The sequence below is a fragment of the Macaca thibetana genome, chromosome 8 (genome assembly GCF_024542745.1).
Source record: "Macaca thibetana thibetana isolate TM-01 chromosome 8, ASM2454274v1, whole genome shotgun sequence".
NCBI lineage: Eukaryota > Metazoa > Chordata > Mammalia > Primates > Cercopithecidae > Macaca > Macaca thibetana.
In genome coordinates this window covers 135,397,418-135,420,207 of record NC_065585.1, presented here as the reverse complement: position 1 = coordinate 135,420,207, position 22,790 = coordinate 135,397,418, and the positions used below count along the sequence as shown (strand labels likewise).

The following is a 22,790-nucleotide window of genomic DNA, read 5'->3' as shown; positions in this document are numbered from 1 at the left end:
TCAATGATACACTGGATTAAGAAAATGTGGCACATATATACCATGGAATACTCTGCAGCCATAAAAAAGGATGAGTTCACGTACTTTGTAGGGACATGGATGAAGCTGGAAACCATCATTCTCAGCAAACTATCGCAAGGCCAAAAAACCAAACACCGCATGTTCTCACTCATAGGTGGGAATTGAACAATGAGAACACGTGGACACAGGATGGGGAACATCACACACCGGGGCCTGTCGTGGGGTCGGGGCAGGGCGGGGAGGGATAGCATTAGGAGATACACCTAGTGTAAATGACGAGTTAATGGGTACAGCACACCAACATGGCACATGTATACATATGTAACAAACCTGCACATTGTGCACGTGTACCCTAGAACTTAAAGACAAAAAAAAAAAGAAAGAAAGAAAGAAAAATGTCTTCTAGAATTGAGAGGGTATCAAGCTCATAGAGCAACATATGTTTTCCAAGATTCAAGTTTTCACTTGAAAGCTTCGATTTTATTGTTGGCAACATTACCCACTGTTTTCTTTTGAAGTGAATTTGTTTTCGGAAAAAGTGTCTGCCAGACTCACCAGTTTATCTGCTAGTTATTCTTTCAAGCAAAACTGATGTTCCGGGAAAAAGGTAGCTCTCAACTTGCAGCTCAGAGGTCGTTTCCCACAGGGGAGCTATTGAGCTTTGGTATGCATCCCGTGTGTTTCATGCAAGTTCCGTTTAGTCACATGGAGTATTCACAAGACGCGTACTCCACAGTTGAGACTTAATAAAATTGACTTTTTTTATTTTTTATTTTTTGCTACCACATTGAGACTATTCTCAAGTGAAGTGTTTTTGCCATGATCACATGGCGATGAAGAACATGACGGTCACTAGCGGGTACCTTTCTGGGTCATTGCCTTACTTCCAGTGAGGTGTCAGTGGATTTACCTACCCCTGCTTTTGCATCACCACTGCAAATCTAATAGTGAAAAGGCAAATGATGTCTCAGTATTACTGTGAAAACATTTTTCCCTCACACCACCTGAAAGGGTCTTGAGGAGCCTGAAGGCTTCAAGGTCCACACTTCAAAAGAAACACAGCCCTAGACTGATGGTGGCCCATTACGGGTGGGGTCAGTTTCCCCCAGATCACATGGGCTCTGTTGGGAGGGGTGGCTGTCTGTATGACCATCTTAGTCACCTCAAGGAGGGAAGGGGCAAAGGACTGCCAAGCATCTACTGCATAAGTAGACAGCTGTAACCTCTGGGTAAGAAAATGGGACTGGGTGCGGCATGAGGGAAATGTCCACATTTTATTCAATATTCAAAACATAGTATTGCTTACACTTTTTATAACAGGAATGCCTTCTTGTTTTATCTGTGCAAACAGCAAAACAAAAGCATGAAGGGGAACTGACCAAAGTTTTATTTAGTTTTTACAGAAATAGGATCATAGTGCATGTATTATCCAGCAACTTGCTTTGTCACCTAGTGTCCTAGTGATCTGTCCATGACTACGCATTTAGGGCTACTTATTCCTGTCCGACTGCTGCACACCATTTCACATATCAGTACTGTGTATCCACAGACCCTTTCTGCTAATGATGTGCACTTAGGGAGACTGACTAATTAAAAGGGTATCTGTCTGTATTAGGCTGTCCTTGCATTGCTATAAAGAAATACTGGAGACTGGGTAATTTATAAAGAAAAGTGGTTTAATTGGCTCACAGTTCTGCTGGCTGTACAGGAAGCATAGTGCTGGTATCTGCTCAGCTTCCGGGGAGGCCTCAGGAAACGTGAAATCATGGTGAAAGGCAAAGGGAGAGCAGGAGCGAGAGTGAGGTGAGCGGGGAGGTGCTACACAATTTTCTTTTCTTTTTTTTTTTTTTTTTGAGACAGAGTCTCACTCTGTTGCCCAGGCTGGAGTGCAGTGGTGCAATCTTGGCTCACTGCAACCTGCACCTCCCGGGTTCCTGCCATTCTCCTGCCTCAGCCTCCTGATTAGCTGGGACTACAGGTGCCTACCACCATACCGGGCTGATTTTTGTAATTTTAGTAGAGACAGGGTTTCACCTTGTTAGCCAGGATGGTCTCAATTTCCTGACCTCGTGATCCGCCCACCTCAGTCTCCCAAAGTGCTGGGATTACAGGTGGGAGCCACTGCGCCCGGTCTGCTACAAAATTTTCAACCACCAGATCTCGCGAGAATCACTCACTATCCTGAGGACAAGTACCAAGAGGGATGGTGATAACTATTCATGAGAAAACTGCCGCCATGATCCAATCGCCTGGCACCAGGCCCCACCTCCAACACTGGGGGTTAAGACTGATAATGAGATTTGGGTGGGAACACAGATCCAAACCATATGGCTGTCCATTCTTAGAACATACTGTCAAATGTCCTTCCAAGAACGCTGTGCATGAGGGATTCGTTTTTCTCTCCATACATGATCACCATCAAAGGCTAAGCCACTATCATCCTTTCTAGCTGGGAGTCTAGCTATAGTCTCCAAACTATTTAAAATGTACTTTCCACAATGCCTGAACAACTTTTAAAAAGACCAAATATAAGCATGTCAGTCCTCTCCTTAAAATCTCAGTAGCTTCCCTGTCCTTTGGGATAAACTCTAAAATCTTTACATGTCTCCCAAGACCCTGCTGTCATCTGGTTCTTGCCTATCTTTCCAGACTCAATCCCTACCATCCTTGTCTCCTTCCCTTACCCCAATTATTTCTGTAAAAACAGTCTTCGAATGGAGGCATGCATATTCCTGAGAATATGGACACATGTGGTCATGAGCAAGGGATTCAGTTTTTCAGATCCCAACTCTTCTAAAAGTTATCTGACTGAGGACTCCTGGAGTCCAGGCCCACCCGGCACTTCACAATGGCTCCTCTCCCACCTGGTACATCCCAAATCTTACTACATGGTGCTGCCCTGCTGAGATAGAAAGGTATAATAACCCTGAGGACACCAACAGAGAAAATTTATTTTAATGAAGGGACCATTAAGAGATGCATTTCTAGTAAAACTTTTTTTTTTTTTTTTTTTTTTTTTGCCTACAGTTCCCTGTCAGATTTTGTGAAACACATTGATTACACTGTGTATTGCTAATAATAGTAATAGTTCAATCCAGAAGAAAATTTGCTTCTTAGAACCCTAATGATACAGTCTGATCAATACAAAACTTTAAAGGATAGAGCATATTCACTTACGATAGAATCCTGTGGTAGAATTGAAATAAAAATATTTTCAGGGAGAAAAATGATCAATGCAAAATTTTCAACTGGTCAAAGGCTTCAGTATTTTTGAAATGAACGATGGGGTGGATATTAAATCACTATAGTATTTATAACTCACTGCATACATTTAAACATTTTCTGTAATCACTTTATCTTCAAAACCTCATTCACAACTCATCACAACTTCTTTCGTAACTACTTAAATTTATAATTAAAAGCCTTTTAAAATTTATCATTAAAAGCCCCCCACCCCTTTTTCTTGAGACAGGGTCTTTCTCTTTCACTCAGGCTGGATTGCAGTGACGCGATCATGGCTCATAGCAGCTTTGAACTCCTGGGCTCAAGCAATCCTCCCAACTCAGCCTCCTGGGTAGCTGGGGCTACAGGCATGAACAATCACATCCAGCTAATTAAAAAGTATATATTTGTAGAGATGGAGATCTCACTCTACAAATCGCTTAAGTGATCCTTCCTCCTTGGCCTCCTAAAGTGCTGGAATTACAAGTATTATCATGCCCAGCTGATAAAAACATTTAACTATCAATTTAAGAATGTGTGATAGGAATACACAGCATTCTTTCAAGGGGCATCTCAACAAATTTTTAAAAGAACATTGTGGCCCACTCCAGTGCTAAGCATGAGAATATGGTGTTTTCTCAGCTTCAGGCGTTCAAATGTGCCATTCTCCCATGGAAGGCCCACTAAGTCCCTCAAGCTTCACCTGAAATACCATTTCGCCTGAGAAGCCTTCCTTGTCTCCAGACTAAATTAGATTGCCTTGATATATGCTCCCATAGAACCACGAATGTCCCCTTTTCATCCCACAGGGAACTCCTTGTTAAATGTTGTACAAGGAAGGCATAGACAGACTTCACCTTTCACTGTTCCACTGGTGCCCAGCAGGGTATGCAGAGGAGGAAGTCGGCTGTGCTCTGAAAGAAGCACTACTCCAGTAGAGGGGTGGAAAAGGTCATCAGACTGCAAGGGCTCAACAAAAGTACAAGGTAAGGAGGCAGAGGGTGTAGGCTGATCAACTAAGAGGTATGCACTGAAAAGGGAGAAAAAAACAGAAAAACAGAGCCGGGTAGTGGCAGAAAGAGAGGGTGGATCTGTGACTGTTCACAGGAAGAGAGGAGTGGGAGCAGCACAGAGAATAACTGGTAAGTCAGGAGCTGGGTTTGGAGATAAAGAGGGAGCAAGAGAAAGTTCTGTGTTTTCATGCCAAACATTGAACAAAACTTTACAACTTGGTGATTAACACCTGGGGTGATTCACAGTAACAAATTTACACGTAAACACATATTTATTGACTTTGTACATAGCAAGCCTAACATGAACACAGAACCTGCTTTATCTTTTCACACATTGTTCTAGTGTAGGGATGTCTGGTCTCCGTTAAAGAAAGCATAAGGAGCATTAGTTGTGCACATTGTCCACACCCGTGACTTTTTCCCTCCGGTACTAAACCTAGTGCTTCTTACAGTACAGGGCAATGGCAGCCACAGAAAGGGAGAGAAGTTCTTTGTACTGTGTAATGCTTCCTGCTGGCCTTCAAATACTTGTTACTTGAGAGATCTCTATTCACCTGGCTTTGTCCCCAAAGGTCACCATCTACCAATGATGTTGTAACTTGATGTTAATCATGTATAAAGTAGCTACCATCCTGGCCCAGATTAGAACTTTCCACTGAAATGCGGTCCTGCCTAAAGGTAGCACGGGCTTCCATTATGGTGGTGGTGGTGGGGTGGAATATATATATATATGGTAAAGCATTTGACATTCTTTTAAAGTACAACTATCCTTGAAAAGGGTTACATATTAAACCATTTTTACTGCAGCCAAAGAGGGGGAGAAAGATCCAGAAGGCCTGTGGATCTGCTTTAACATCAGTAAAACAGCTATCCAGCCTTCCTAGCTTTTAGTGAAGGCTACAAAAGTATGTATTTTATGGATTCTACATGTGCACGCAAGTACTTTTTACTACAAAAAAAAAAAAAAAAAAAAAGGCTCCTTATTTAAAAAAAAAAAAAATCAGAAACAAGTCCAACAGGCTCTGAGGAAATGAAGCAAGAGTGAATTCTGAAAAGGTCTAATAAACAGTATGGAAATATCCTTGTGGGGTGGTTCTTCTGCTATGCATAAACATGTAATTATCATCATTACTGTGATGGGAAAAACAGGGACCCTAATTCTGAAACACCCTGGTAGAGAGAGACGAGCAGGAGGGGCTGCTGCGCACTCAAAGGGGAGGCTGAGGAGGCGGCGTCCCCTTGCTAAGGACTGGCAGTGAGCAGACGGGGACACCCGAGCTGCCCTTCGACCTGGGCCCAGGTGCCTGCAAGACTGGGACCTCTCATAACCCTAACACCCCCTTTCTCACTGCTCTGATTGTGTACATCCCGGCGCCCAGGGGCCTGTGAGCAGGAGGTGCGCGTTCCAGGCACCTCCAGCGCCCCTTAAACCTGCCCGCGCGCACGTCCGGCCGAGAGAGCAGGACGAGTCACCCGAACCCTCGTCCAGCCCGCACCCACCTTCACCTAGCTCCGCCAGTCGCCACCTCCCTTCCAGCGTCCGCAGCCGGCCCAGCTGGGGAGCATGCGCAGTGGCCTGAGCTGGTTTTGCCCGCGCTCCCGGTAGGTAGCTGTACTTTAACTGTCGGCCCAAATCAACCAATCAAGAGACGTGTTATTGCCGCCGACGGGTACCTATGGCAACGTATGACCAATCAGAAGGCGCGTTATTGCCGCGGAGCCCCCCTCCCCCGGCGGGGGGGATGTGGCGATGGGTGAGGGTCATGGGGTGTGAGCATCCCTGAGCTGTGGATCCCAGAGGGCCGCGGCTTCGCTTGCCTTGCAGCCGCGAGCAGCGCACGCAGCCCCGCACTCGCCTACCCGGCCCCCGGCGGCGGCGCGGCCCATGCGGCTGGGGGCGGAGGCTGGGAGCGGGTGGCGGGCGCGGCGGCCCGGGCCCGGGCGGTGATTGGCCGCCTGCTGGCCGCGACTGAGGCCCCGGCGGCGGGCGGGGAGCGCAGGCGGAGCCCGCTGCTGCCGAGCAGAGAAGATGCTGCTGTCCCTGGTACTCCACACGTACTCCATGCGCTACCTGCTGCCCAGCGTCGTGCTCCTGGGCACGGCGCCCACCTACGTGCTGGCCTGGGGGGTCTGGCGGCTGCTCTCCGCCTTCCTGCCCGCCCGCTTCTACCAGGCGCTGGACGACCGGCTCTACTGCGTCTACCAGAGCATGGTGCTCTTCTTCTTCGAGAATTACACCGGGGTCCAGGTGAGCCGCCTACCGCTCCCAGGTCTCGGCGTCCACCCGAGCTCCCGGAGGCGTGGACCCCTCCGGTCCCCACCAGCTGGCGAGGGTCACCCGGCCGGCCCGGCGGACCCAGCACGTAGAGCACGTGCCGCCTCCCCGCCTTCCTCTCCGCGTGCTTCCTGCCGGTCTGCCGAGATCTCTCTCTAGGAAGCTGTGGCCGCGTCGTCCTGAGGCTACAAGTGGGACCCGCCGCCCCTTTCCCCGCCCCTCGCCTGGGTCCGATGCTACTTAGAAAAGTGGGTGCAGATGCACGTTTTAAATAGGGCACGCGTTTAGCAGTTTCTGGCCTTTGGTCCAAAGAGGTGGTCATGTTGGAACAGATCGGAGACGTCTACACTCCGAAGTGCGCTTTTACAATGACCTCTTGAAACAGAAGTACAATTCGGTCTTGTGTTCTTCCCCCAGGACAAGTGAAAGCTGGGCGAGGAAATAAATACATTTGTTACGGTAGAAACCTAACTAGATACAATTCTTGCCAACTTTAACTGGGTTTAAATGTGTGGGTGATCTGTTGTCTGATTACTTTCTTTCTGTTACTGTTTCTCTGTAGAGATTGGATTCGTAGATTAAACTTGAGAAACAAACCATAAAAGTAGAAGGCCCTCTTTAACAGTAGGTATTTGAAGTCTTATAAGAAATAACAAATGTGAATTTTTCTTTCATTTCTCAATTTGAAAGAGCAGCTTTATTCTTGGTTATTCCTAATGTCCACTTAGTCCTCTTTTACTTTTCTTGGTAGGGTTAGGGTGGGATGGGGAAAATGGGACGGTATCATTTTGTCTTTTTAACTTTTTTTTCCCACCTGCAGCAGCTGTTTTTACCCTGTGGTCAGTCAGCTACTATATTTAGTTTGCAGTTGCACTGCTGATCGGCCGTTGATGGTCCCAGTTGGAAGTTGTTTGGGGGGAAGGAATTAGGAGAGGCCAGGGCCTCCATTTAAACCAGTATCTGTAAATGTCTCCTTGGAAAGAAAAGAAGATACTATTCCAGATCATGGTTTCCTGGCAATTGACATTTAAAATGAGCCTCACTTAAAAATTTCAATAATTCAGGCTAATTTTTTCCCTTTGTATGGTAACTCCACCAAGTTTGTCTAAATCTCTGAGTTTTATCATGATTAAGTTTTTACTTTCACGTCATATGACAACTGGCCTGGGTTGGGATATAATCTCAGAACACAAAGTCATTCACTCTTAAAAAAATAATTATATCTGTGGCGGGTTAGGTTATTTTTGTTCTAAGAGTACACAATATGATGCAGAATACACCATTGAAGGATTTTTTGGTTTGGCAAGTTCTTATGTTTTTAAATGGCTGTAAAACCTAGCAGTGTTTCTGAAATTACATACCTTACCTTATATACTGCTGACTTCAGAGCTCCAATTTACTTCTTGATTTCCCAGCAAGTGATTTTGAAAACATTTAATCTAATCATTCACCCCCCCCCCCCCCCCCGCCCCATTCAAATCAAAGGAACTAGCGTCCAGCACTAATTTTCATGCACTTATGAAAGGATGCCTGACTTAAGTATAATTCAAAATTTTGTTTAATGTGTGTTCCTTGATGAAGTTCTTTAGGAATCCTAGAACTAACTGATTGCCCACTGATCCTCAAATGCAAGTTATGAACATTTAATACAAATTTAAAAGCAAGAGTTTCTTATTCCTGCATTTTTATTTTTATTGTTTGGAGGGGACAAATACTTATTTTCTGTTTACTAACAGAGAGCAGGGTATTTTGAATTTATTAGGGTCTTTTTCTGGAATCTGGGTTTCCTGTGTACACAAAGCTACCTTTCAATATTTTTGTTTGTTTCTTTTAAGATTAAACCAATAGAGGAATAAATAGCTATCTTCAAACATAAGACCCAAGGGAAAAAGATTTATAGTGACGTTCTGTCACCATATTTTTTACCTGTGACTTTGTACCATTAACTTTGTCACTGAGATGTTTTGATTAAAATTTTTAGCTTGCTTTTCTTGTTTTGTTAGGATACTCTTTTTTTCTTGAATTGTTTTTATCAGCTTTCGTTTGCAAGGCTAGTGATGATTCTCTTGTTCTGCGTAAAGTATTGTTGACTCATTTCTGAAGGGAGTTTTAGTAATTTAAGAGGTTATAAGTTTTTAAATAAAAAGTTTATTAATTTATATATATTAAAGAGACATTTTAAAATAAAAAAATTTTTAATGACATTTTTATGCCTTTCAACTCTAGGTTTAAAAAATAAGTGGTTCATAGTAGTTCTTGCAGAAGAATATTTTCTTTTACATAGAATTTTTAAGCTGAAGAGAAGTAGTAGTAGGTCCATGAGATTTATGATCTGTGCTTGGCAGGTAAACCTGCTTCCAACAAGTTTACTTGAATTTTCCTTGGATTCTGGACCTTTTTCTTCCCTAATTTCACTACTTTATTTTCATATGTATCTCTGAGATAGAGAAATATTTCAGTCAGTGCTGCTAAAATTGTTCCTTACAACTCGTTTATCCTTTTAGGTCCTTCCAAAATCTCTCATTGGTGCTGAAACCCAAATGGGTACTTTCTTCACCATTTATATCTTTAGAATGAGTAATAAGAATTTTTAAAGTTTTTTTATATTTCACGTAATTTGATACTCATTGAAAATCAACGGAAATTTCTCTACTATGTTGAGAGGCATTGATTCAAGTTACTTTTGAATCAATGTTACTTTCCTGTGCTGCCAAAACAGATCACCTCAAACCAGTGGCTTAAGAAACTTAATTTCTCGGGATTCTGGAGGCCAGCAGTTTGAAATCAAGGTGTAGGCTCAGTTGTACTCCCTCTGGAGGCCCTAGAGGGGAATCTGTTCTGTGGCTTTCAGCTTCTGGTGACTGAACCTCTGCCTTACAGTCCTTGCTGCCACCTCTTCTGCCTCACATCTCACTCTGCCTTTCTCTTAGAAGGGTGCTTGTCATTGGGTTTAGAGCCCACCTGGATAATCCAGGATGATCTCTTCATCTCAAGATCCTTAATTTAATTGTAACTGCAAAGAGCCTTTTTCCAAATAAGAAAACATTCACAGGTTCCAGGGCTTAGGATGTGGACACATTTTTTGAGGGATTGCCCTTCAACCCACCACAATAATGAAATCCATAGTTCTGCCTATTCAGTATTTTGTAGTTATTTCTTAGTTTAACTTGCCTTATTTCTTTAGGTATTTATATGTTAATGCATTTTGGTCTCTGCTTTCTTTAACAGAGAACCTGGTTTTCTGTAGTAAGTTTACTTACTTTCCCATAATCTTTTAGTTTCTTATTTACAGATTTACTTTCACATATCCCTTAAGTAGAACATTTGATTAACTGTTTTATTTTCAGAACAAATCTGTATTCTATGTAATAACCAACTTATTCATATTTTGGTATTCTTTTAATTCTTAACTAATTCTGAAATTACCATCTTGTGATTATATATATGTATTCTTGTGATTATATACATATATTCTGAAATTACCATCTTGTGATTATATATGTATTCTTGTGATTATATACATATATTCTGAAATTACCATCTTGTGATTATATATTATGTATCATATGTAATCATATATATCATATATAATATATATCATGTAATCATACATATATCATATATGATATATATAATCACAAGATGGTAGTTTCAGAATCAATAAAGAATTAACTGATACATATATCATATGATATATGTAATCACAAGACGGTAATTTCAGAATCAGTTAAGAATTGACATATATATCATATATATGATATATGTGGAAATAACTGAAATCTTGATAAAGGTAATTTCACTTCTAAGACTGTTAATTGTGTATGATGTGGTGAGTATACTGGTATTTGGTTTGTTTACCACTTAAAAGCCCTGTCTGTAGAATAGGAAGTAACTTGAATGTGGAATGCTTAGAGACTCAGAATAAGAGGCCATTGTATATTCTTGAGCTGGAGTTTAAGGAAATCTTACGTGAGATTAAAAGGAAAGCTGGAGTACTGGCAGAGGAGTAGATGGGACTCATGAAAAAGGAATGAAGTTACCTTAAATTCTATCATCGTGAGTTAAAGTGAAACTAGATTTATCTTAGTTTATAGCCTAGAATTCTATCCTAGGAATCTAGATATATCCTAAATGTTGGGATAGCTGCATAAACAACAATTGTAATAGTTATGATCAATAATGGAAAATATTTTTAGCATGTTTTGTGAAGCTGATAAAAGTTAATAGAATGTCTTCAGATGTCAGAATTCTTTTTTCTTTGCTTCCTTTTAAAAAAATTTCTTTTCCCCATTCCTATGCAATACACTGAAAACTGATCATTGAAATTTGTAGGCCAAAAAATTATCAACACATAATAGATTGGGGTTTGGGTTTTGTTGAGTCGGGGTCTTTTTCTGTCACCCAGGCTCTAGTGCAGCGGCACCATCATGGCTCATTGCAGCCTTGAATGCCTGGGTTCAAGCAGTCCTCCCGAGCAGCTGCCGTGCCATTATTTCTAGCTAATTTTTAAAAGTTTTTGTAGAAATGGGGTCTTGCTATGTTGCCCAAGCTGGTCTTGAATTCCTGGCCTCAGGTGATCCTTCTGCCTTGGCCTCCCAAAGTGCTGGGATTACAGGTGTGAGCCACCATGCCCAGCCCCTAATAAATATTTTAATTGCCAATTTATCTTGCTTAAATCAGTTGGTAACACTTGGAATTTTCTTCAGAATATATTTTACATTAGTGGCTCTGACTGCTAATGCCCCCTTCCCCAAATGCTAATGTAACATAACAAAATGCACAGTTCTTAAGTTTATATAAAATAAACTCAGGTTTTCAGTTGACCTGCTTTAAGTGTAAAATAGTTTGAAAAACACAAGAAAGAAGATAAAGAATTTAAGATTTTGACATTTCTCTAATATGCCCTTAACTTCTCCAAGGAGTCATACTTTTTTTTGTGAGACAGAATCTCACACTGTTGCCCAAACTAGAGTGCAGTGGTGCAATCTCCACTCACTGCAATGTCTGTCTCTGGGCTCAAGTGGTCCTCCCACCATGCCCAGCTAATTTTTTTGGTTTTTTTTTTTTTTTTTTTTTTTTTTTTTTTTTTTTTTTGGCCTGGGGAGGGGTTAGAGATGAGATTTTGCCATGTTGCCCAGGCTGGTTTTGAGCTCCTGGGCTCAAGTGATCCCTCCGTGATCCACCATGTTTAGCTGATTCATACTTTTAACTGAAACATTGTTCCAAGTTCCTCAGAAACAGTCAAGGCTTTTTATCTAGAGACCATTTATAACTGCATCTTTCTTTTTGTAGCACTGACTCATCAAATTCATCCTAAACTAATGAGTTAAATTTATATTCTGAATCTTGCTGTAAAAGCAACCATTCATTAGAATGGAACATGTTTACTTATAACTGGAGAAGGGAGCTTATAAGTCATCTAGCCTACCCCCTTTTATGACATTTCTACATTCTTTCTGCTCTTCTGCCAAAATGTTGCCCAGCGCCATCTCCGATATCTGTAGTCCTAACGAGAATATGAATTGTAGCTTGTATCCTTAATTTTACTCTTCTGTGCTTATTTGTCATTCATGTGAAGACCTTAAATAGATCTTAAATTGCTTCCTTCACTTTAGCACTTTAGCTGAGAGTAATAGGACTGTGTAGGTTTGGGTGTGTCTCTGCATTAGCTTGTTTAAGCAGGATAATAAAAACTTTTACTATAGGAAATTAAACATTTCCCAATCAAATCAATTCCAGTCTAACACAATTAAATTCTGATTAGGGAACTGGTTAACTTACTAGACTTAGAGGAAAATCCTAAAGAAATATAACTAAAACTCTATATTTACACTTTATAAATATAAACCTCTGTGAACAAACCAGTTATTTCAGGTTGCATTGGTGTATAGTTTTTTAATGCCTTATTTTTCTATTTTAAAATCACAGATGCAATTATGCATTCAAACACTGCCACAATATTTTGAGAAAGTTAAAGTTTCCCCTACTCCTACACTACGTACACCTTTCCCAGGTATGTACCAATTTGGTGTGTAACTTTAGATTTCTTCCAAGAGCTTTTAAGTAGGTGTTTGAATTATGGGAAGATTCTTCAGTTAAATGAACTTCTTAGATGAGTTTTTTAGTACAGTAGCACAAAATATACCTGTGTACCTATGGGGATACCTCTGTGCCATTATGATGGAGGGCAAGGGAAAACAGCACTCCGTATATACCTAGTTTACTTTCCCTCTTGTGTATATTTGTCTAATTTTGTGGAGCTGATGCTTCTCAAATGGAATCAGAAGTTAGTTTTTCCTTTACTATTTTCTCATTATGGTTTCTTAACTAGAGGTTGATGTTAGTAGTTGGACAATTCAGTAGTAAGTAATGACTTCAGTAAGGGATCTCTAGAACCTAGATCCCTTAATCCCTGCGATATTCCCGTGTGCACATTGTTCCAGGTGCTGTGCTGGGTACCAAGGGATACAATGTTTGATAGACAATGTACCTGCCATTATGGAGTTCACATTTTAGTGTGGGAAGACAAACAATAACAAGAAAGTGAAAATTTACTGTGCCGTGCCAGGTTGTTTAGCCTGGTGGGTGCAAGGTAGGGGTTTGGAAAATCTTCCAGAGCAAGTGACATTTGTGTGGAGCTCTGTAAAAGGGCAAGCTTGAAAGGTAATGTAGTCATCCAGGTGAGAAATGATGGTTAGGGGAGTGGAAAGAGTGGATGTTGAGATTGAAAAGAATTCCAAATCTATTTTAGTGGTAGCTGATAGGACTTTGTGAATGAACGTTGAGGAAAAAGAAGAGGGTGGGTTAGTAGCACACTCAGTCGCAGCTAGTGAGTGCTGCTGTGTGCAAGTATTGTTCTCTTATGTAAATAATTTCATCTTTACAAGGTAGGCACTATTCTTCCTCTTTTACAGACAAGGAAAGGGGAATACCCATGGTTCACATCTGTAGTAGTCTAGCCAGGAGTTTCAGTCACTCATTTTCTGAAGGTGCTCTGCCTGGCAATGTGGTTATATTGCTTGAAATGAGACCCCTACTCTCAAGGTATTCATCTAGAAAAGACATGAACTGCCAATTACAAAATAGGATGGCACTGAAATTAGAGGTGTGTTTATTAGCTTTGCTGTACAGAGAGAGAAAGTAACTCTTTAAAGTAACTCTTTGCTTGGGTGAGTGGAGAAGGCTATAGAAATTACTTTGAATTTTTACTTGGAACATGCGTAATTAACATGGAATGTTTAGGGAAAAGAGGTTTTCAATTGATAACATAATAAACATGAGGAGTTTGAAGCATGGCATTCAAGGTTCTCTAAATTCTGGCCTGGTTAACTTTTCCATTCCTTGGTTTCATTCTAGTCCAGGTTTTCCTTCTGGGCCGCCCCTCCCCACATTAGACCTCTCCTTTCTGGAATTCCAGCTCAAGCCCTAGCTTTTCTCCATCTGTCATGATCTTACCCCATCTCAATGTCAGGGTAATTTTTATGTAATATTAACATATATAATACTAACATAACTATCATATTTTAATGTTTGGATCATCTTCTCTGCAACATTGTAACCTCTTGAAGATGGCAGTAAAGGGGAGAATGACTTGATTTTACTTTTTCTTAATCCCAGCACTTTGGGAGGCCAAGGCGGGTGGATCACTTGAGGTCAGGCATTCGAGACCAGTCTGGCCAACATTGTGAAACCCCGTCTCTACCAAAAAATACAGAAACTTGCTGGGCCTGGTGGCGTATGCCTGTAGTCCTAGCTACTCAGGAGTCTGAGGTGGGAGAATCGCTTGAACGTGGGAGGTGGAGGCTCCAACTTGGGCGACAGGGTAAGACCCTGTCTCAAAAGAAAAAAAGAAAAAAGGGCCAGGTGTGGTGGCTCATGCCTGTAATCCCAGCACTTTGGGAGGCTGAGGCAGGTGGATCACCTGAGGTCGGGAGTTCGAGACCAACCTGACCAACATGGAGAAACCCCATCTCTACTAAAAATACAAAATTTGCCGAGCATGGTGGCGCATGCCTGTAATCTCAGCTACTTGGGAGGCTGAGGCAGGAGAATCACTTGGACCCAGGAGACAGAGGTTGTGGTGAGCTGAGATCATACCATTGCACTCCAGCCTGGGCAACAAGAGTAAAATTCCATCTCAAAAAAAAAAAAAGGGAGAGAGAAAAGGCGGAATACTCTAGGGAATTCTAGTTTGTGTTTCTGTGGAAATGTAGCTGAATCTCACTTTTAAGGGATGGAGATTTTTGAATGGCATTACTAGTTGGTAAGTTTTGTTCTAACAGGGTACCCAGGTCTAGTGAGTCCAATTCATTCTCTCCTTAAATAGATGAAGGAGGAAGAAACATGAACTCCACCCTCAAGAGTAAGGCAGAATGAGCAAAGTCAGACAAGTTAAAAAAGAATTCTCACGAGGCCAGCAGTGCAGAAAATCCTTGGTTTAGCTGTGAATCAAAACCAGTACTTTTTGTAATTTTTGAGCCTATGCAATTCTCCAAGATTTTATGTTGTTTCTTCTGTTTCTCTGTAGGCACCAGACATGAAAACCCCAAATAAGAAAGTGTTGCTTGAAGATTTTAGAGTACTGTGTATGTGTATAAGTGTAAGTAATATTTAGAAGATGACTTTACTGTGCTCCAGCTTGGCATGAGAATTCCAGGGGCAGAAAGAAATGAGGGTGATGATACCTGGAAAGGAGAGTCGTATTAAGTCCCAGCCACATATTAAGTGCTAACCACCTACTGTTAATAGGTGCTAATGTTCTGGATTGACAAAATGCATAGTGTCTACCCTAAAGTAACACATAATTTAGCAGTGCAGAAAGATGTCACTTAAAAGAATGTTTTAAGTGAATGTTTTAAGTGAATGTTTGCTGAGATAGTTCAAAAATTAAAGAAATAAACAAAGAACTGAGGAAATAAAGGAGGAATACAACTATGTCAGATGGTTACTTAACTGGGTGGCTGTTGCGTATATAAGCAGGTGGTTCACCTAAAAGTTGGGTGTGATGTAGTGAATGCCAGCTCTTGGTGCACTTTCATATTGCATTGCTTCCAGGCTTAATTTGTGTTTATGTAGGAAAAAATTTTTTGTTGGTTTTTAATTTTTTTTTACGGGTTCCTTATAATTCTGTGATTGATATTCAAAGTGAAAAAAATTATATAAGCTTCTAATATATGAGAAGCCGTCTCACTTGACATTTTTTATTTGGAATTTTTGCAGAGAATAGTTTTGTCACAGTCAAAAGATTTTGGGATCTTGGAGTGAGAAACCTCGGTGTAATTCCTATTTCTCTGCCATTCCGTATGTCATGTGGAGTAAGTGTCAACTTCTCAGTCTCAAGATCCTCATCCTTAAATGGAATACTTTTTGTCATGCTATTTTGAAGACAAAATGTGATAATATGTGAAACTGCCTAGCTCAGTGACTGGTACATCATGGATACTCAGAAAAAACACACCCTCTAAAATAAGAACAGTACCAAAAGACAGGATGTAAAATAAGGGCAGTGCCAAAAGACACATGCATGCTGAGTGTGTGAGAAAGAACTTCATGGCCTTCCTGGGTGGCGCAGGCCATGGCAGTTCCACAGCATGACGTGGTTGCTGTGGGTGGTAGAGCAGACATGCCGCTCCCCATCACTGCCTGGCTTTGATGCTTGCTTTCTTCAGCTGAGAGGACACAGCTGTGATACAAAGACCTTGTGTGTACAGTCATGACCTCACATTTTCAATTTCCTGCTGGCAGAACCCACAATCTCCAATGTACGAGCACCAGAGTTGGCCTGAGACAGACAGCATACAGAGGCTTGTAACATCCTTCTGGAAAACACTGTGTAAGCTTTCAGTGCGAATAAACATGATCAGTGGCAAGTTCTGTCAGATGTAGTCTGCGACCATCCTGATTTTACTGAGCAAGACTATGTTGATTTACAGGTGGCTGATGATTCCATGGATAGCCCGCTACTAGTATTTTTTACAAATTTAACAAGACATTCTTACTGGAAGATTGCCCTGTTCTTACGATACTACTGCCCTTTTTCCTTTATTTGCTGTTCAGACTAAACTTGGAGACTACAGTCAGTCAGAGAACTTGCTAGGCCACCTCTCAGGTTATTCTTTCATTCCTGATCATCCTCAAAATTTTGAAAAATAAATTGTAAAAATGACATCAGCAACATATAGGCTTATGTCCTTGAGAAGCAGAAGTTAATTACCTAAACACAGCAAGTACCTTAGAACTCGGTGGAGTTGAATTCCACTATGCAAGGAATCAAAGTTACAATGAAATTATGATTGGAATGACGTCAAGAGAAATTCTGATTTATAAGAGACTACGAATGAGTACCTTTCCATGGTCGAAGATTGTAAAAATTTGTTTTAAGTGCAAACAGTTTTTTATTCAGCTTTGAAAATGGCTTGCATAAATCTGGAGAAAGATTATCAGGATTTAATATGATAAATTGTAGAGCATGTAAACGTTTGTGGAAAGCAAGTTTAGAACATCACATATTCTTCTGTTTGGACAGACCACTTCCAACTAGAAATAATTTTTTTGCACATTATTTTACATTAGGTTCAAAATTCCTAATGCACCGTGGGAGAACTGAAGTTCAATTAATTCAGTATGGCAAATAAAAGGCAAATAAAGACAATTTGCAGGATCCTCAAGTAAGCCATTGACGTGGAAATTAATGAATTGGGAAGTAGTAAGCAGGAATTCAATATCTGATGAAAGGATTGGAAACGTAAAGCCTTCCATCACAGCTGCCACCTGGAACAGGAATTCCTACTCATCAAAATTTTGCATTCATACAAGAGGGAACCTGATTATGACCGTCTTCAGTTGGTCATTTGGTAGATTATGTGGTTCACACTTCTTCCAAAGTATTTGTGAATCAGAGATCACCATTATCAGCACAAGCTGATAGCATCACTCTGGAATCATCCACCATTACAGGACACCCCTGAGATAGGTAGTCTCCGGCTTTACCACCCAAACAATCTAAGAAAAACAGTTGGAACCAAATTCATTATTTACATTTCCAACAAGATCTGGAAGATCATATTAATGAAACATTGATGTTACATCTTCTCTTAAAAAATCTACTCCTAATGGTGGTGTTCTACATGATCATCTTGTTCTAATCAGAGTGAACCTGATGAAAATGGAAGGTATGGAGTCAATGTAAAGGGGAATATGGTCAGAAGATGTCTGTGATCGTGTCCTGAGAAGCACCAGGAACACCTTTGAACTCGGTGACCCTCGATTGAAGAGAAGACCTAGTTGTATTGATCAGTGGTTGGGACTTTACAGACTCATCCATGATTGGGTTGTCCTGCTTATTAAAGCTAACTGTGAGAGACATTCTGGGGAACTCATGCTTCTAGTTCTACCTGTGCTGCATATGATGTAGTGGAAGAAGTGCTAGAAAACGGGACAGACTTCCAGTACATTCTGGAGAAAGACCCACTAGATAGTGTCCACCAGGATGACCATTTCCTGTGGGAGTCAGTGATCCAGCTAGCCAAGGGCTTACCGCTGGAACATTCTGGACACAATTTGATCAGCTTATCAAAAAGAAAACTTGGAATGGCAATGTCTGGTGCCAGATTACCTTAGAACCTTTCCAAAAATAGATACAGAGATAGTTTGCCTTATGATACTACATGGATTATTTTAAAAGGTAATGAGGACTACATCAGTGCAATTCCAGCGTTATAAGTCAGAACAGTGCTTGTCAAGGGGCGTTACCACACACTTGAACAGATTTTTGGCAGATGACTTAGGAACAAGTCTTCTCCATGGTTGTAATGTTGACCACACAAGTTGAATGTGGCAGAGATAAATGACCCCAATATTGGCCAGAACCCAGAAGTTCATCCTGTGGATGCTACCAAGCCTTCTGCCACTCAGAAGAAGGAAGCACTGCCTTTATCTTCGGGAAGATCACACTGCTGTTTAACCAAGAGAAAAATGAGAGAGTCATCAGTCACTCAGATCCAGTACACAGGTTGGCCTGACCATGGAGACCCTGATGATTCAATGACTTTCTGGATTTTGTTTTTCATGTGCAAAATAAGAGGGTTGGCAAGGAAAACCTCCTTGTTGTTTCTTGCAGTGCTGAAGTTGGAAGAACCAGCATTCTTATTGCTATGGAAACAGCCATGTGTCTCATTGAATGCAGTCAGCCAGTTTATTCACTAGACATGGTAAGAACAATGAGAGAGCAGTGAGCCGTGATGGTCCAAACACCTAGTCATTACAGTTTTGCGTGTGAAGTACTGTTTTGAAAGCTTATGAAGAAGGCTTTGCTAAAGAAAGCAAAAGGAAAAAAAGAACTTTGTCATCTGTTAGGTTCCATTTATTGCATGATAATTGTGTTTGTATTGATTATCGGGCAAGTAGCTGTTCGCTATTTTGATCTTATTTCAGAAGGGCATAATAATTTTACTATTCAATGAAACGTTTTAAACTGGGTAGAAAAAGACTATAGTTTTTGTATGCTTTACAGCAGAAATCTTATAATGATTAACTGGTGGTATATTTCATTGGCATAAAATACATTTAAAAGTTCAAGTAATTATATAAACAGTGTAAATTGTATATGTAATCTTATTCAAATTGAAATTCTTTATGGCTGTACTTCTATGTAATCAAAGACTTTGTGGGGAGAGATAGACTAGCTAGCTATTTCTCTTGTCCATTAATCACTTAACACAGTTTTGAATAAAAAGTTCCGTTTCATTGGATAATACTAATGACAGTTTAACATATTTTAGATGGTTACTATGTTCTAGGCATTGTGTGAAGTAGTTTACATAGTTTCACTTATTTCACTGCAATCCTAGGAGGAGTAGTTACTATTATTACACTCATTTTACAGGCAAAGAAATAGGTCTGGAGAGGTTGGATGTTTTGCCCAAGTTCTCATCATAAGGTGACGGATGAGGATTCTAATTCAAGCTTAATTCAAGTCTAGTACTTTAGAACCTACCTCTTAGTAGCTGTCATGTTACAGTATAGGGGAGAGCAGACTGTTCCTTTACCCTCGTAGGGTAGCTAGGGCTTGTGAATTAAGAGATTAAGAGACAGATTAACAGGAGTAGAGGCATACACATTTTATTGATGTTAGTGTTTTTACATGCACAGGGAAGGAGGAGGGGTTATTTTTATGTTTATCTTTATTTTAAAGAGACGGGGGTCTTGCTGTGTTGCCAGGGCTGGACTCAAACTCCTGAACTCAAGCGATTCTTCTGTTTGAGCTTCCTGAGTAGCAGGGACTGTAGTTGTGCCCTTCTGTGCTTGGCTAAAGAATGGGTTTGTATGTGATTTTTAACAAAGGCTGATAAATTGTGAAGTGACTAGTCTAAGGAGAAGAGGATTTCAGCTCCCGGGGTGGTAAATTGTGGGAAAATGACTAGGAAATGTATGGTAATAAGGTTTGCTATGCAGGTTTATTTTGCCAGTTTCTGGTCTCCTAATAAGGGACAGGGAAACACCTTTACATATGGAAATTCATATGACCTTTCCACAGGGAAATTATGTCCTGCCTTAGGCAGTTAGGGAGAGGGCAGAGAACTCTTCCTGTATCTGCTGTGTCTCAGCTGCCTTCAGCTCAAAGTAATCCTAATGCCAAAGTAGCGTATTTGGGTGTGGAATATTCTCTGATTCCTGTCAACAGTATCATCTATACTTAACAGCAGTGCAAGTTTTTTTTTTAAAAATCATGTTTCAGGTTTTGCATGTGGAAGGCAAATGGACATTATTGAGATAAATGAAGAATATATATTTTTTAACAAAGAATGCTGTGTATTTATGTCTCTGTGACATTGTGTTTTGGAGGCTAAGGTGTTAAGCATGTGATTACTTTAAATTCCATATTACTACCTGTTTTTAAGATTAAAAAAGAGTCATTAGGCAGTTTATGTATCATGAGAGCAAATTAAAAACAACATAAATGTGATCAAGGTGAGGTGAAACTAGTCCACTTCTAATTCAGGCCTTCTTGTGAAAGCCAGTTTGTGCAAGATAAGTAAGTTTGTTTGACGAGAACAGAATAACTAGTTTGTCAGTTGTGATGAAGATAGATAGTTATTCAGAAACATTTTTATTGGCTACCTCTGAATTAATAAATGAAAAGAGAAATTATTTTTTTTCTGTAGGGGATGTCTGATGAGTTCTTAAAAAGTGGATGAACCTAAAATTATGAAGAAGCAATTATAATGAACTTAAAATTACTTAAAGAGTTATGAAAAACAAAAAGAAAAGGCATGTTGTCTTGTGCCTTATTTTGAAGTGACAAATTATTTGCAGGATACGTTTGTAGAGGGAACTAATGTGATTTAAAAAATGAGTACTAGATTTACAGAATGATGCCTTTAAAAGTCACTGGTGCACTTAAATTATTTTATTTATGTTTATTCTGAAACTACCTTTATTTTGAAGATGAGATATAGCTTTACCTACTGGTGACAAAAGTGTAAACAATAATTCTGGAAACGTGTTAAAAACCAGCTTGGTGCTAGGCTCTTGGGGTAGAAAACGGATCAGGCTGTTGAGGAGCTCATAGGCCATAAGGGGCTGGGGACTTGTCATTAGGTGTGCAGTGTGTTCTGGATGCTCCTGAAGGAGTGTGGGCAGGTGCGCACCACCATGCCTGGCTAATCTTGTTATATTTCGGTAGAGACAGGGTCTGGCTGTGCTGCCCATGCTGGGTTTGAACTTCTGAGCTTAAGAGATCTTCCCATCCTGCCCCCCCTGCCCCCGCCCACCCACTCCACCTCAGCCTCCCAAAGCACTGGGATTGCAGACGTGGGCCACTATGCCTGGCCTGTGCAAAACTTTTAAATCAGTGCATACTCAATGGTCTTGATGCAATTCCGGCTTGTTGGTAAGAGAATGGGGATTTACTCACAAGCGAGCATGTCATTTTTAACTCTGAACAGATCAAACTATTGGTTTTACTCATTTATGCCATCGATAAACTTTATGAATAAAAACTTACTGGGCAAATATTTAAACATACTACATACATAGCACTGTGCAGTTTCTAAGGAACGTAATGGAAACTTTAGTCACATCCCTGGCTTCCAGAACTTTATGTTATCTAGGTGCATTTGTCTGCAAAGTTGTTGGGTTAATTGTCCCTTTCTTTCCTCTCTTTTTAAGATATTAATAAATAATGTCATGACCAAAATATAATCCTTATGGACAAGGTAGATCTAAAAAGCCTTAGCTAATTTATAATCTTGCATAATCCATGATGACAAGATGCAGAAACAAAAATGCCCTAAATAAAAACCTAGCACCATTAGCAGCCATTTCCTTTTAAGTCTTTACGAGTATACTCCCAGTTTCTTGAAAAATTTATTCTAAAATATGTAAGACACACAAAACAGCAGAAACACTAATACAGGTACATTGAACACCTGTGTACCTACCACGCAGTTTAAAAATAAACTGGCTGTTGGACCAGAAGCTCACTGTGTGCTTCTCACCAGCTCCTCCCTCATGCTGGAAGTTGCCCTTTTGTTGAACTCTGTTCTTGGTGGAGATGGAGTGAGTCCTAATCATGGAACCATGTTTCTCTCATACTTACAGAATAAAGTTTAAATCTTTAGCATGGAATTCAAAAGACTTCTGGCATTCCAGTTCAGAGCCACCCTTCTGGTCTCCTTGCTCCTCCGCCCGACACTGCCCGTGTACCCAACAGGCCTCCAGGGTTACTGCTTCCATTCATTCTTATTCTCATGACGTTTTCCTTCCTCTCATCTGCCAAAATCCCACCTAATGATCCTCCTGCTCTGCAGTTTACAGTTCTTTAAAATTAAAAAAGGTTGTGTAGCCTTCTAGTTTCCTGAAAAAAGAAAAAACAGATTTTAAACATAAAAAAGTACCATATTTTCGTAGTATTTGCATTATGTCTCATTGCAGTTCCTGTGGACATGTCTTTCTCTTACTAGATTGATTGTAGGCTCTTTGAAGGAAGATTTATGTTATGAACAGTGTTTTATATATTGTTAGCAATCAATAAATGCTTGTTATATTTTTCTCATGAGGATATTGATTATTCTATTTTAATTTATGACCATTAACCTGTCCTATACATAACTGCTTTGTGGACATGAGCAGTTTTGATCTCTGAGGCTCCTGTGAGGAATCTAATTTTTGTTAATCATGGATGGAAATATTCACAGCATCATTCATCAGTTTCTTCACATTGTCTTCCTTTGTATATTACAGTATATTACAGATGTTTT

The 22,790-nt window shown here is 40.5% G+C and overlaps 1 protein-coding gene, 1 long non-coding RNA gene and 1 pseudogene across 4 annotated transcripts in view; 2 read left to right on the top strand and 1 right to left on the bottom strand.

Moving 5' to 3' along the window:
• The window catches only part of LOC126961116 (uncharacterized), a 97,950-nt gene extending 92,136 nt beyond the window's left edge, over positions 1–5,814 (bottom strand). For both annotated transcript variants that reach the window (XR_007728181.1, XR_007728182.1), the window contains exon 1: positions 5,757–5,814. This is a non-coding gene — a long non-coding RNA (uncharacterized LOC126961116). The remainder of the gene's footprint in view (positions 1–5,756) is intronic.
• Positions 5,815–5,976: 162 nt separating this feature from the next.
• AGPAT5 (1-acylglycerol-3-phosphate O-acyltransferase 5) overlaps positions 5,977–22,790 on the top strand; it is a 52,009-nt gene continuing 35,195 nt past the window's right edge. For both annotated transcript variants that reach the window (XR_007728178.1, XM_050801101.1), the window contains exon 1: positions 5,977–6,504. Coding sequence is in view for 1 of the 2 variants with exons in the window: in XM_050801101.1 (XP_050657058.1) it covers positions 6,286–6,504 (219 nt within the window). In the remaining variant the exon portion in view is untranslated. The remainder of the gene's footprint in view (positions 6,505–22,790) is intronic.
• LOC126961057 (tyrosine-protein phosphatase non-receptor type 4-like) lies at positions 6,611–22,789 on the top strand (annotated as a pseudogene).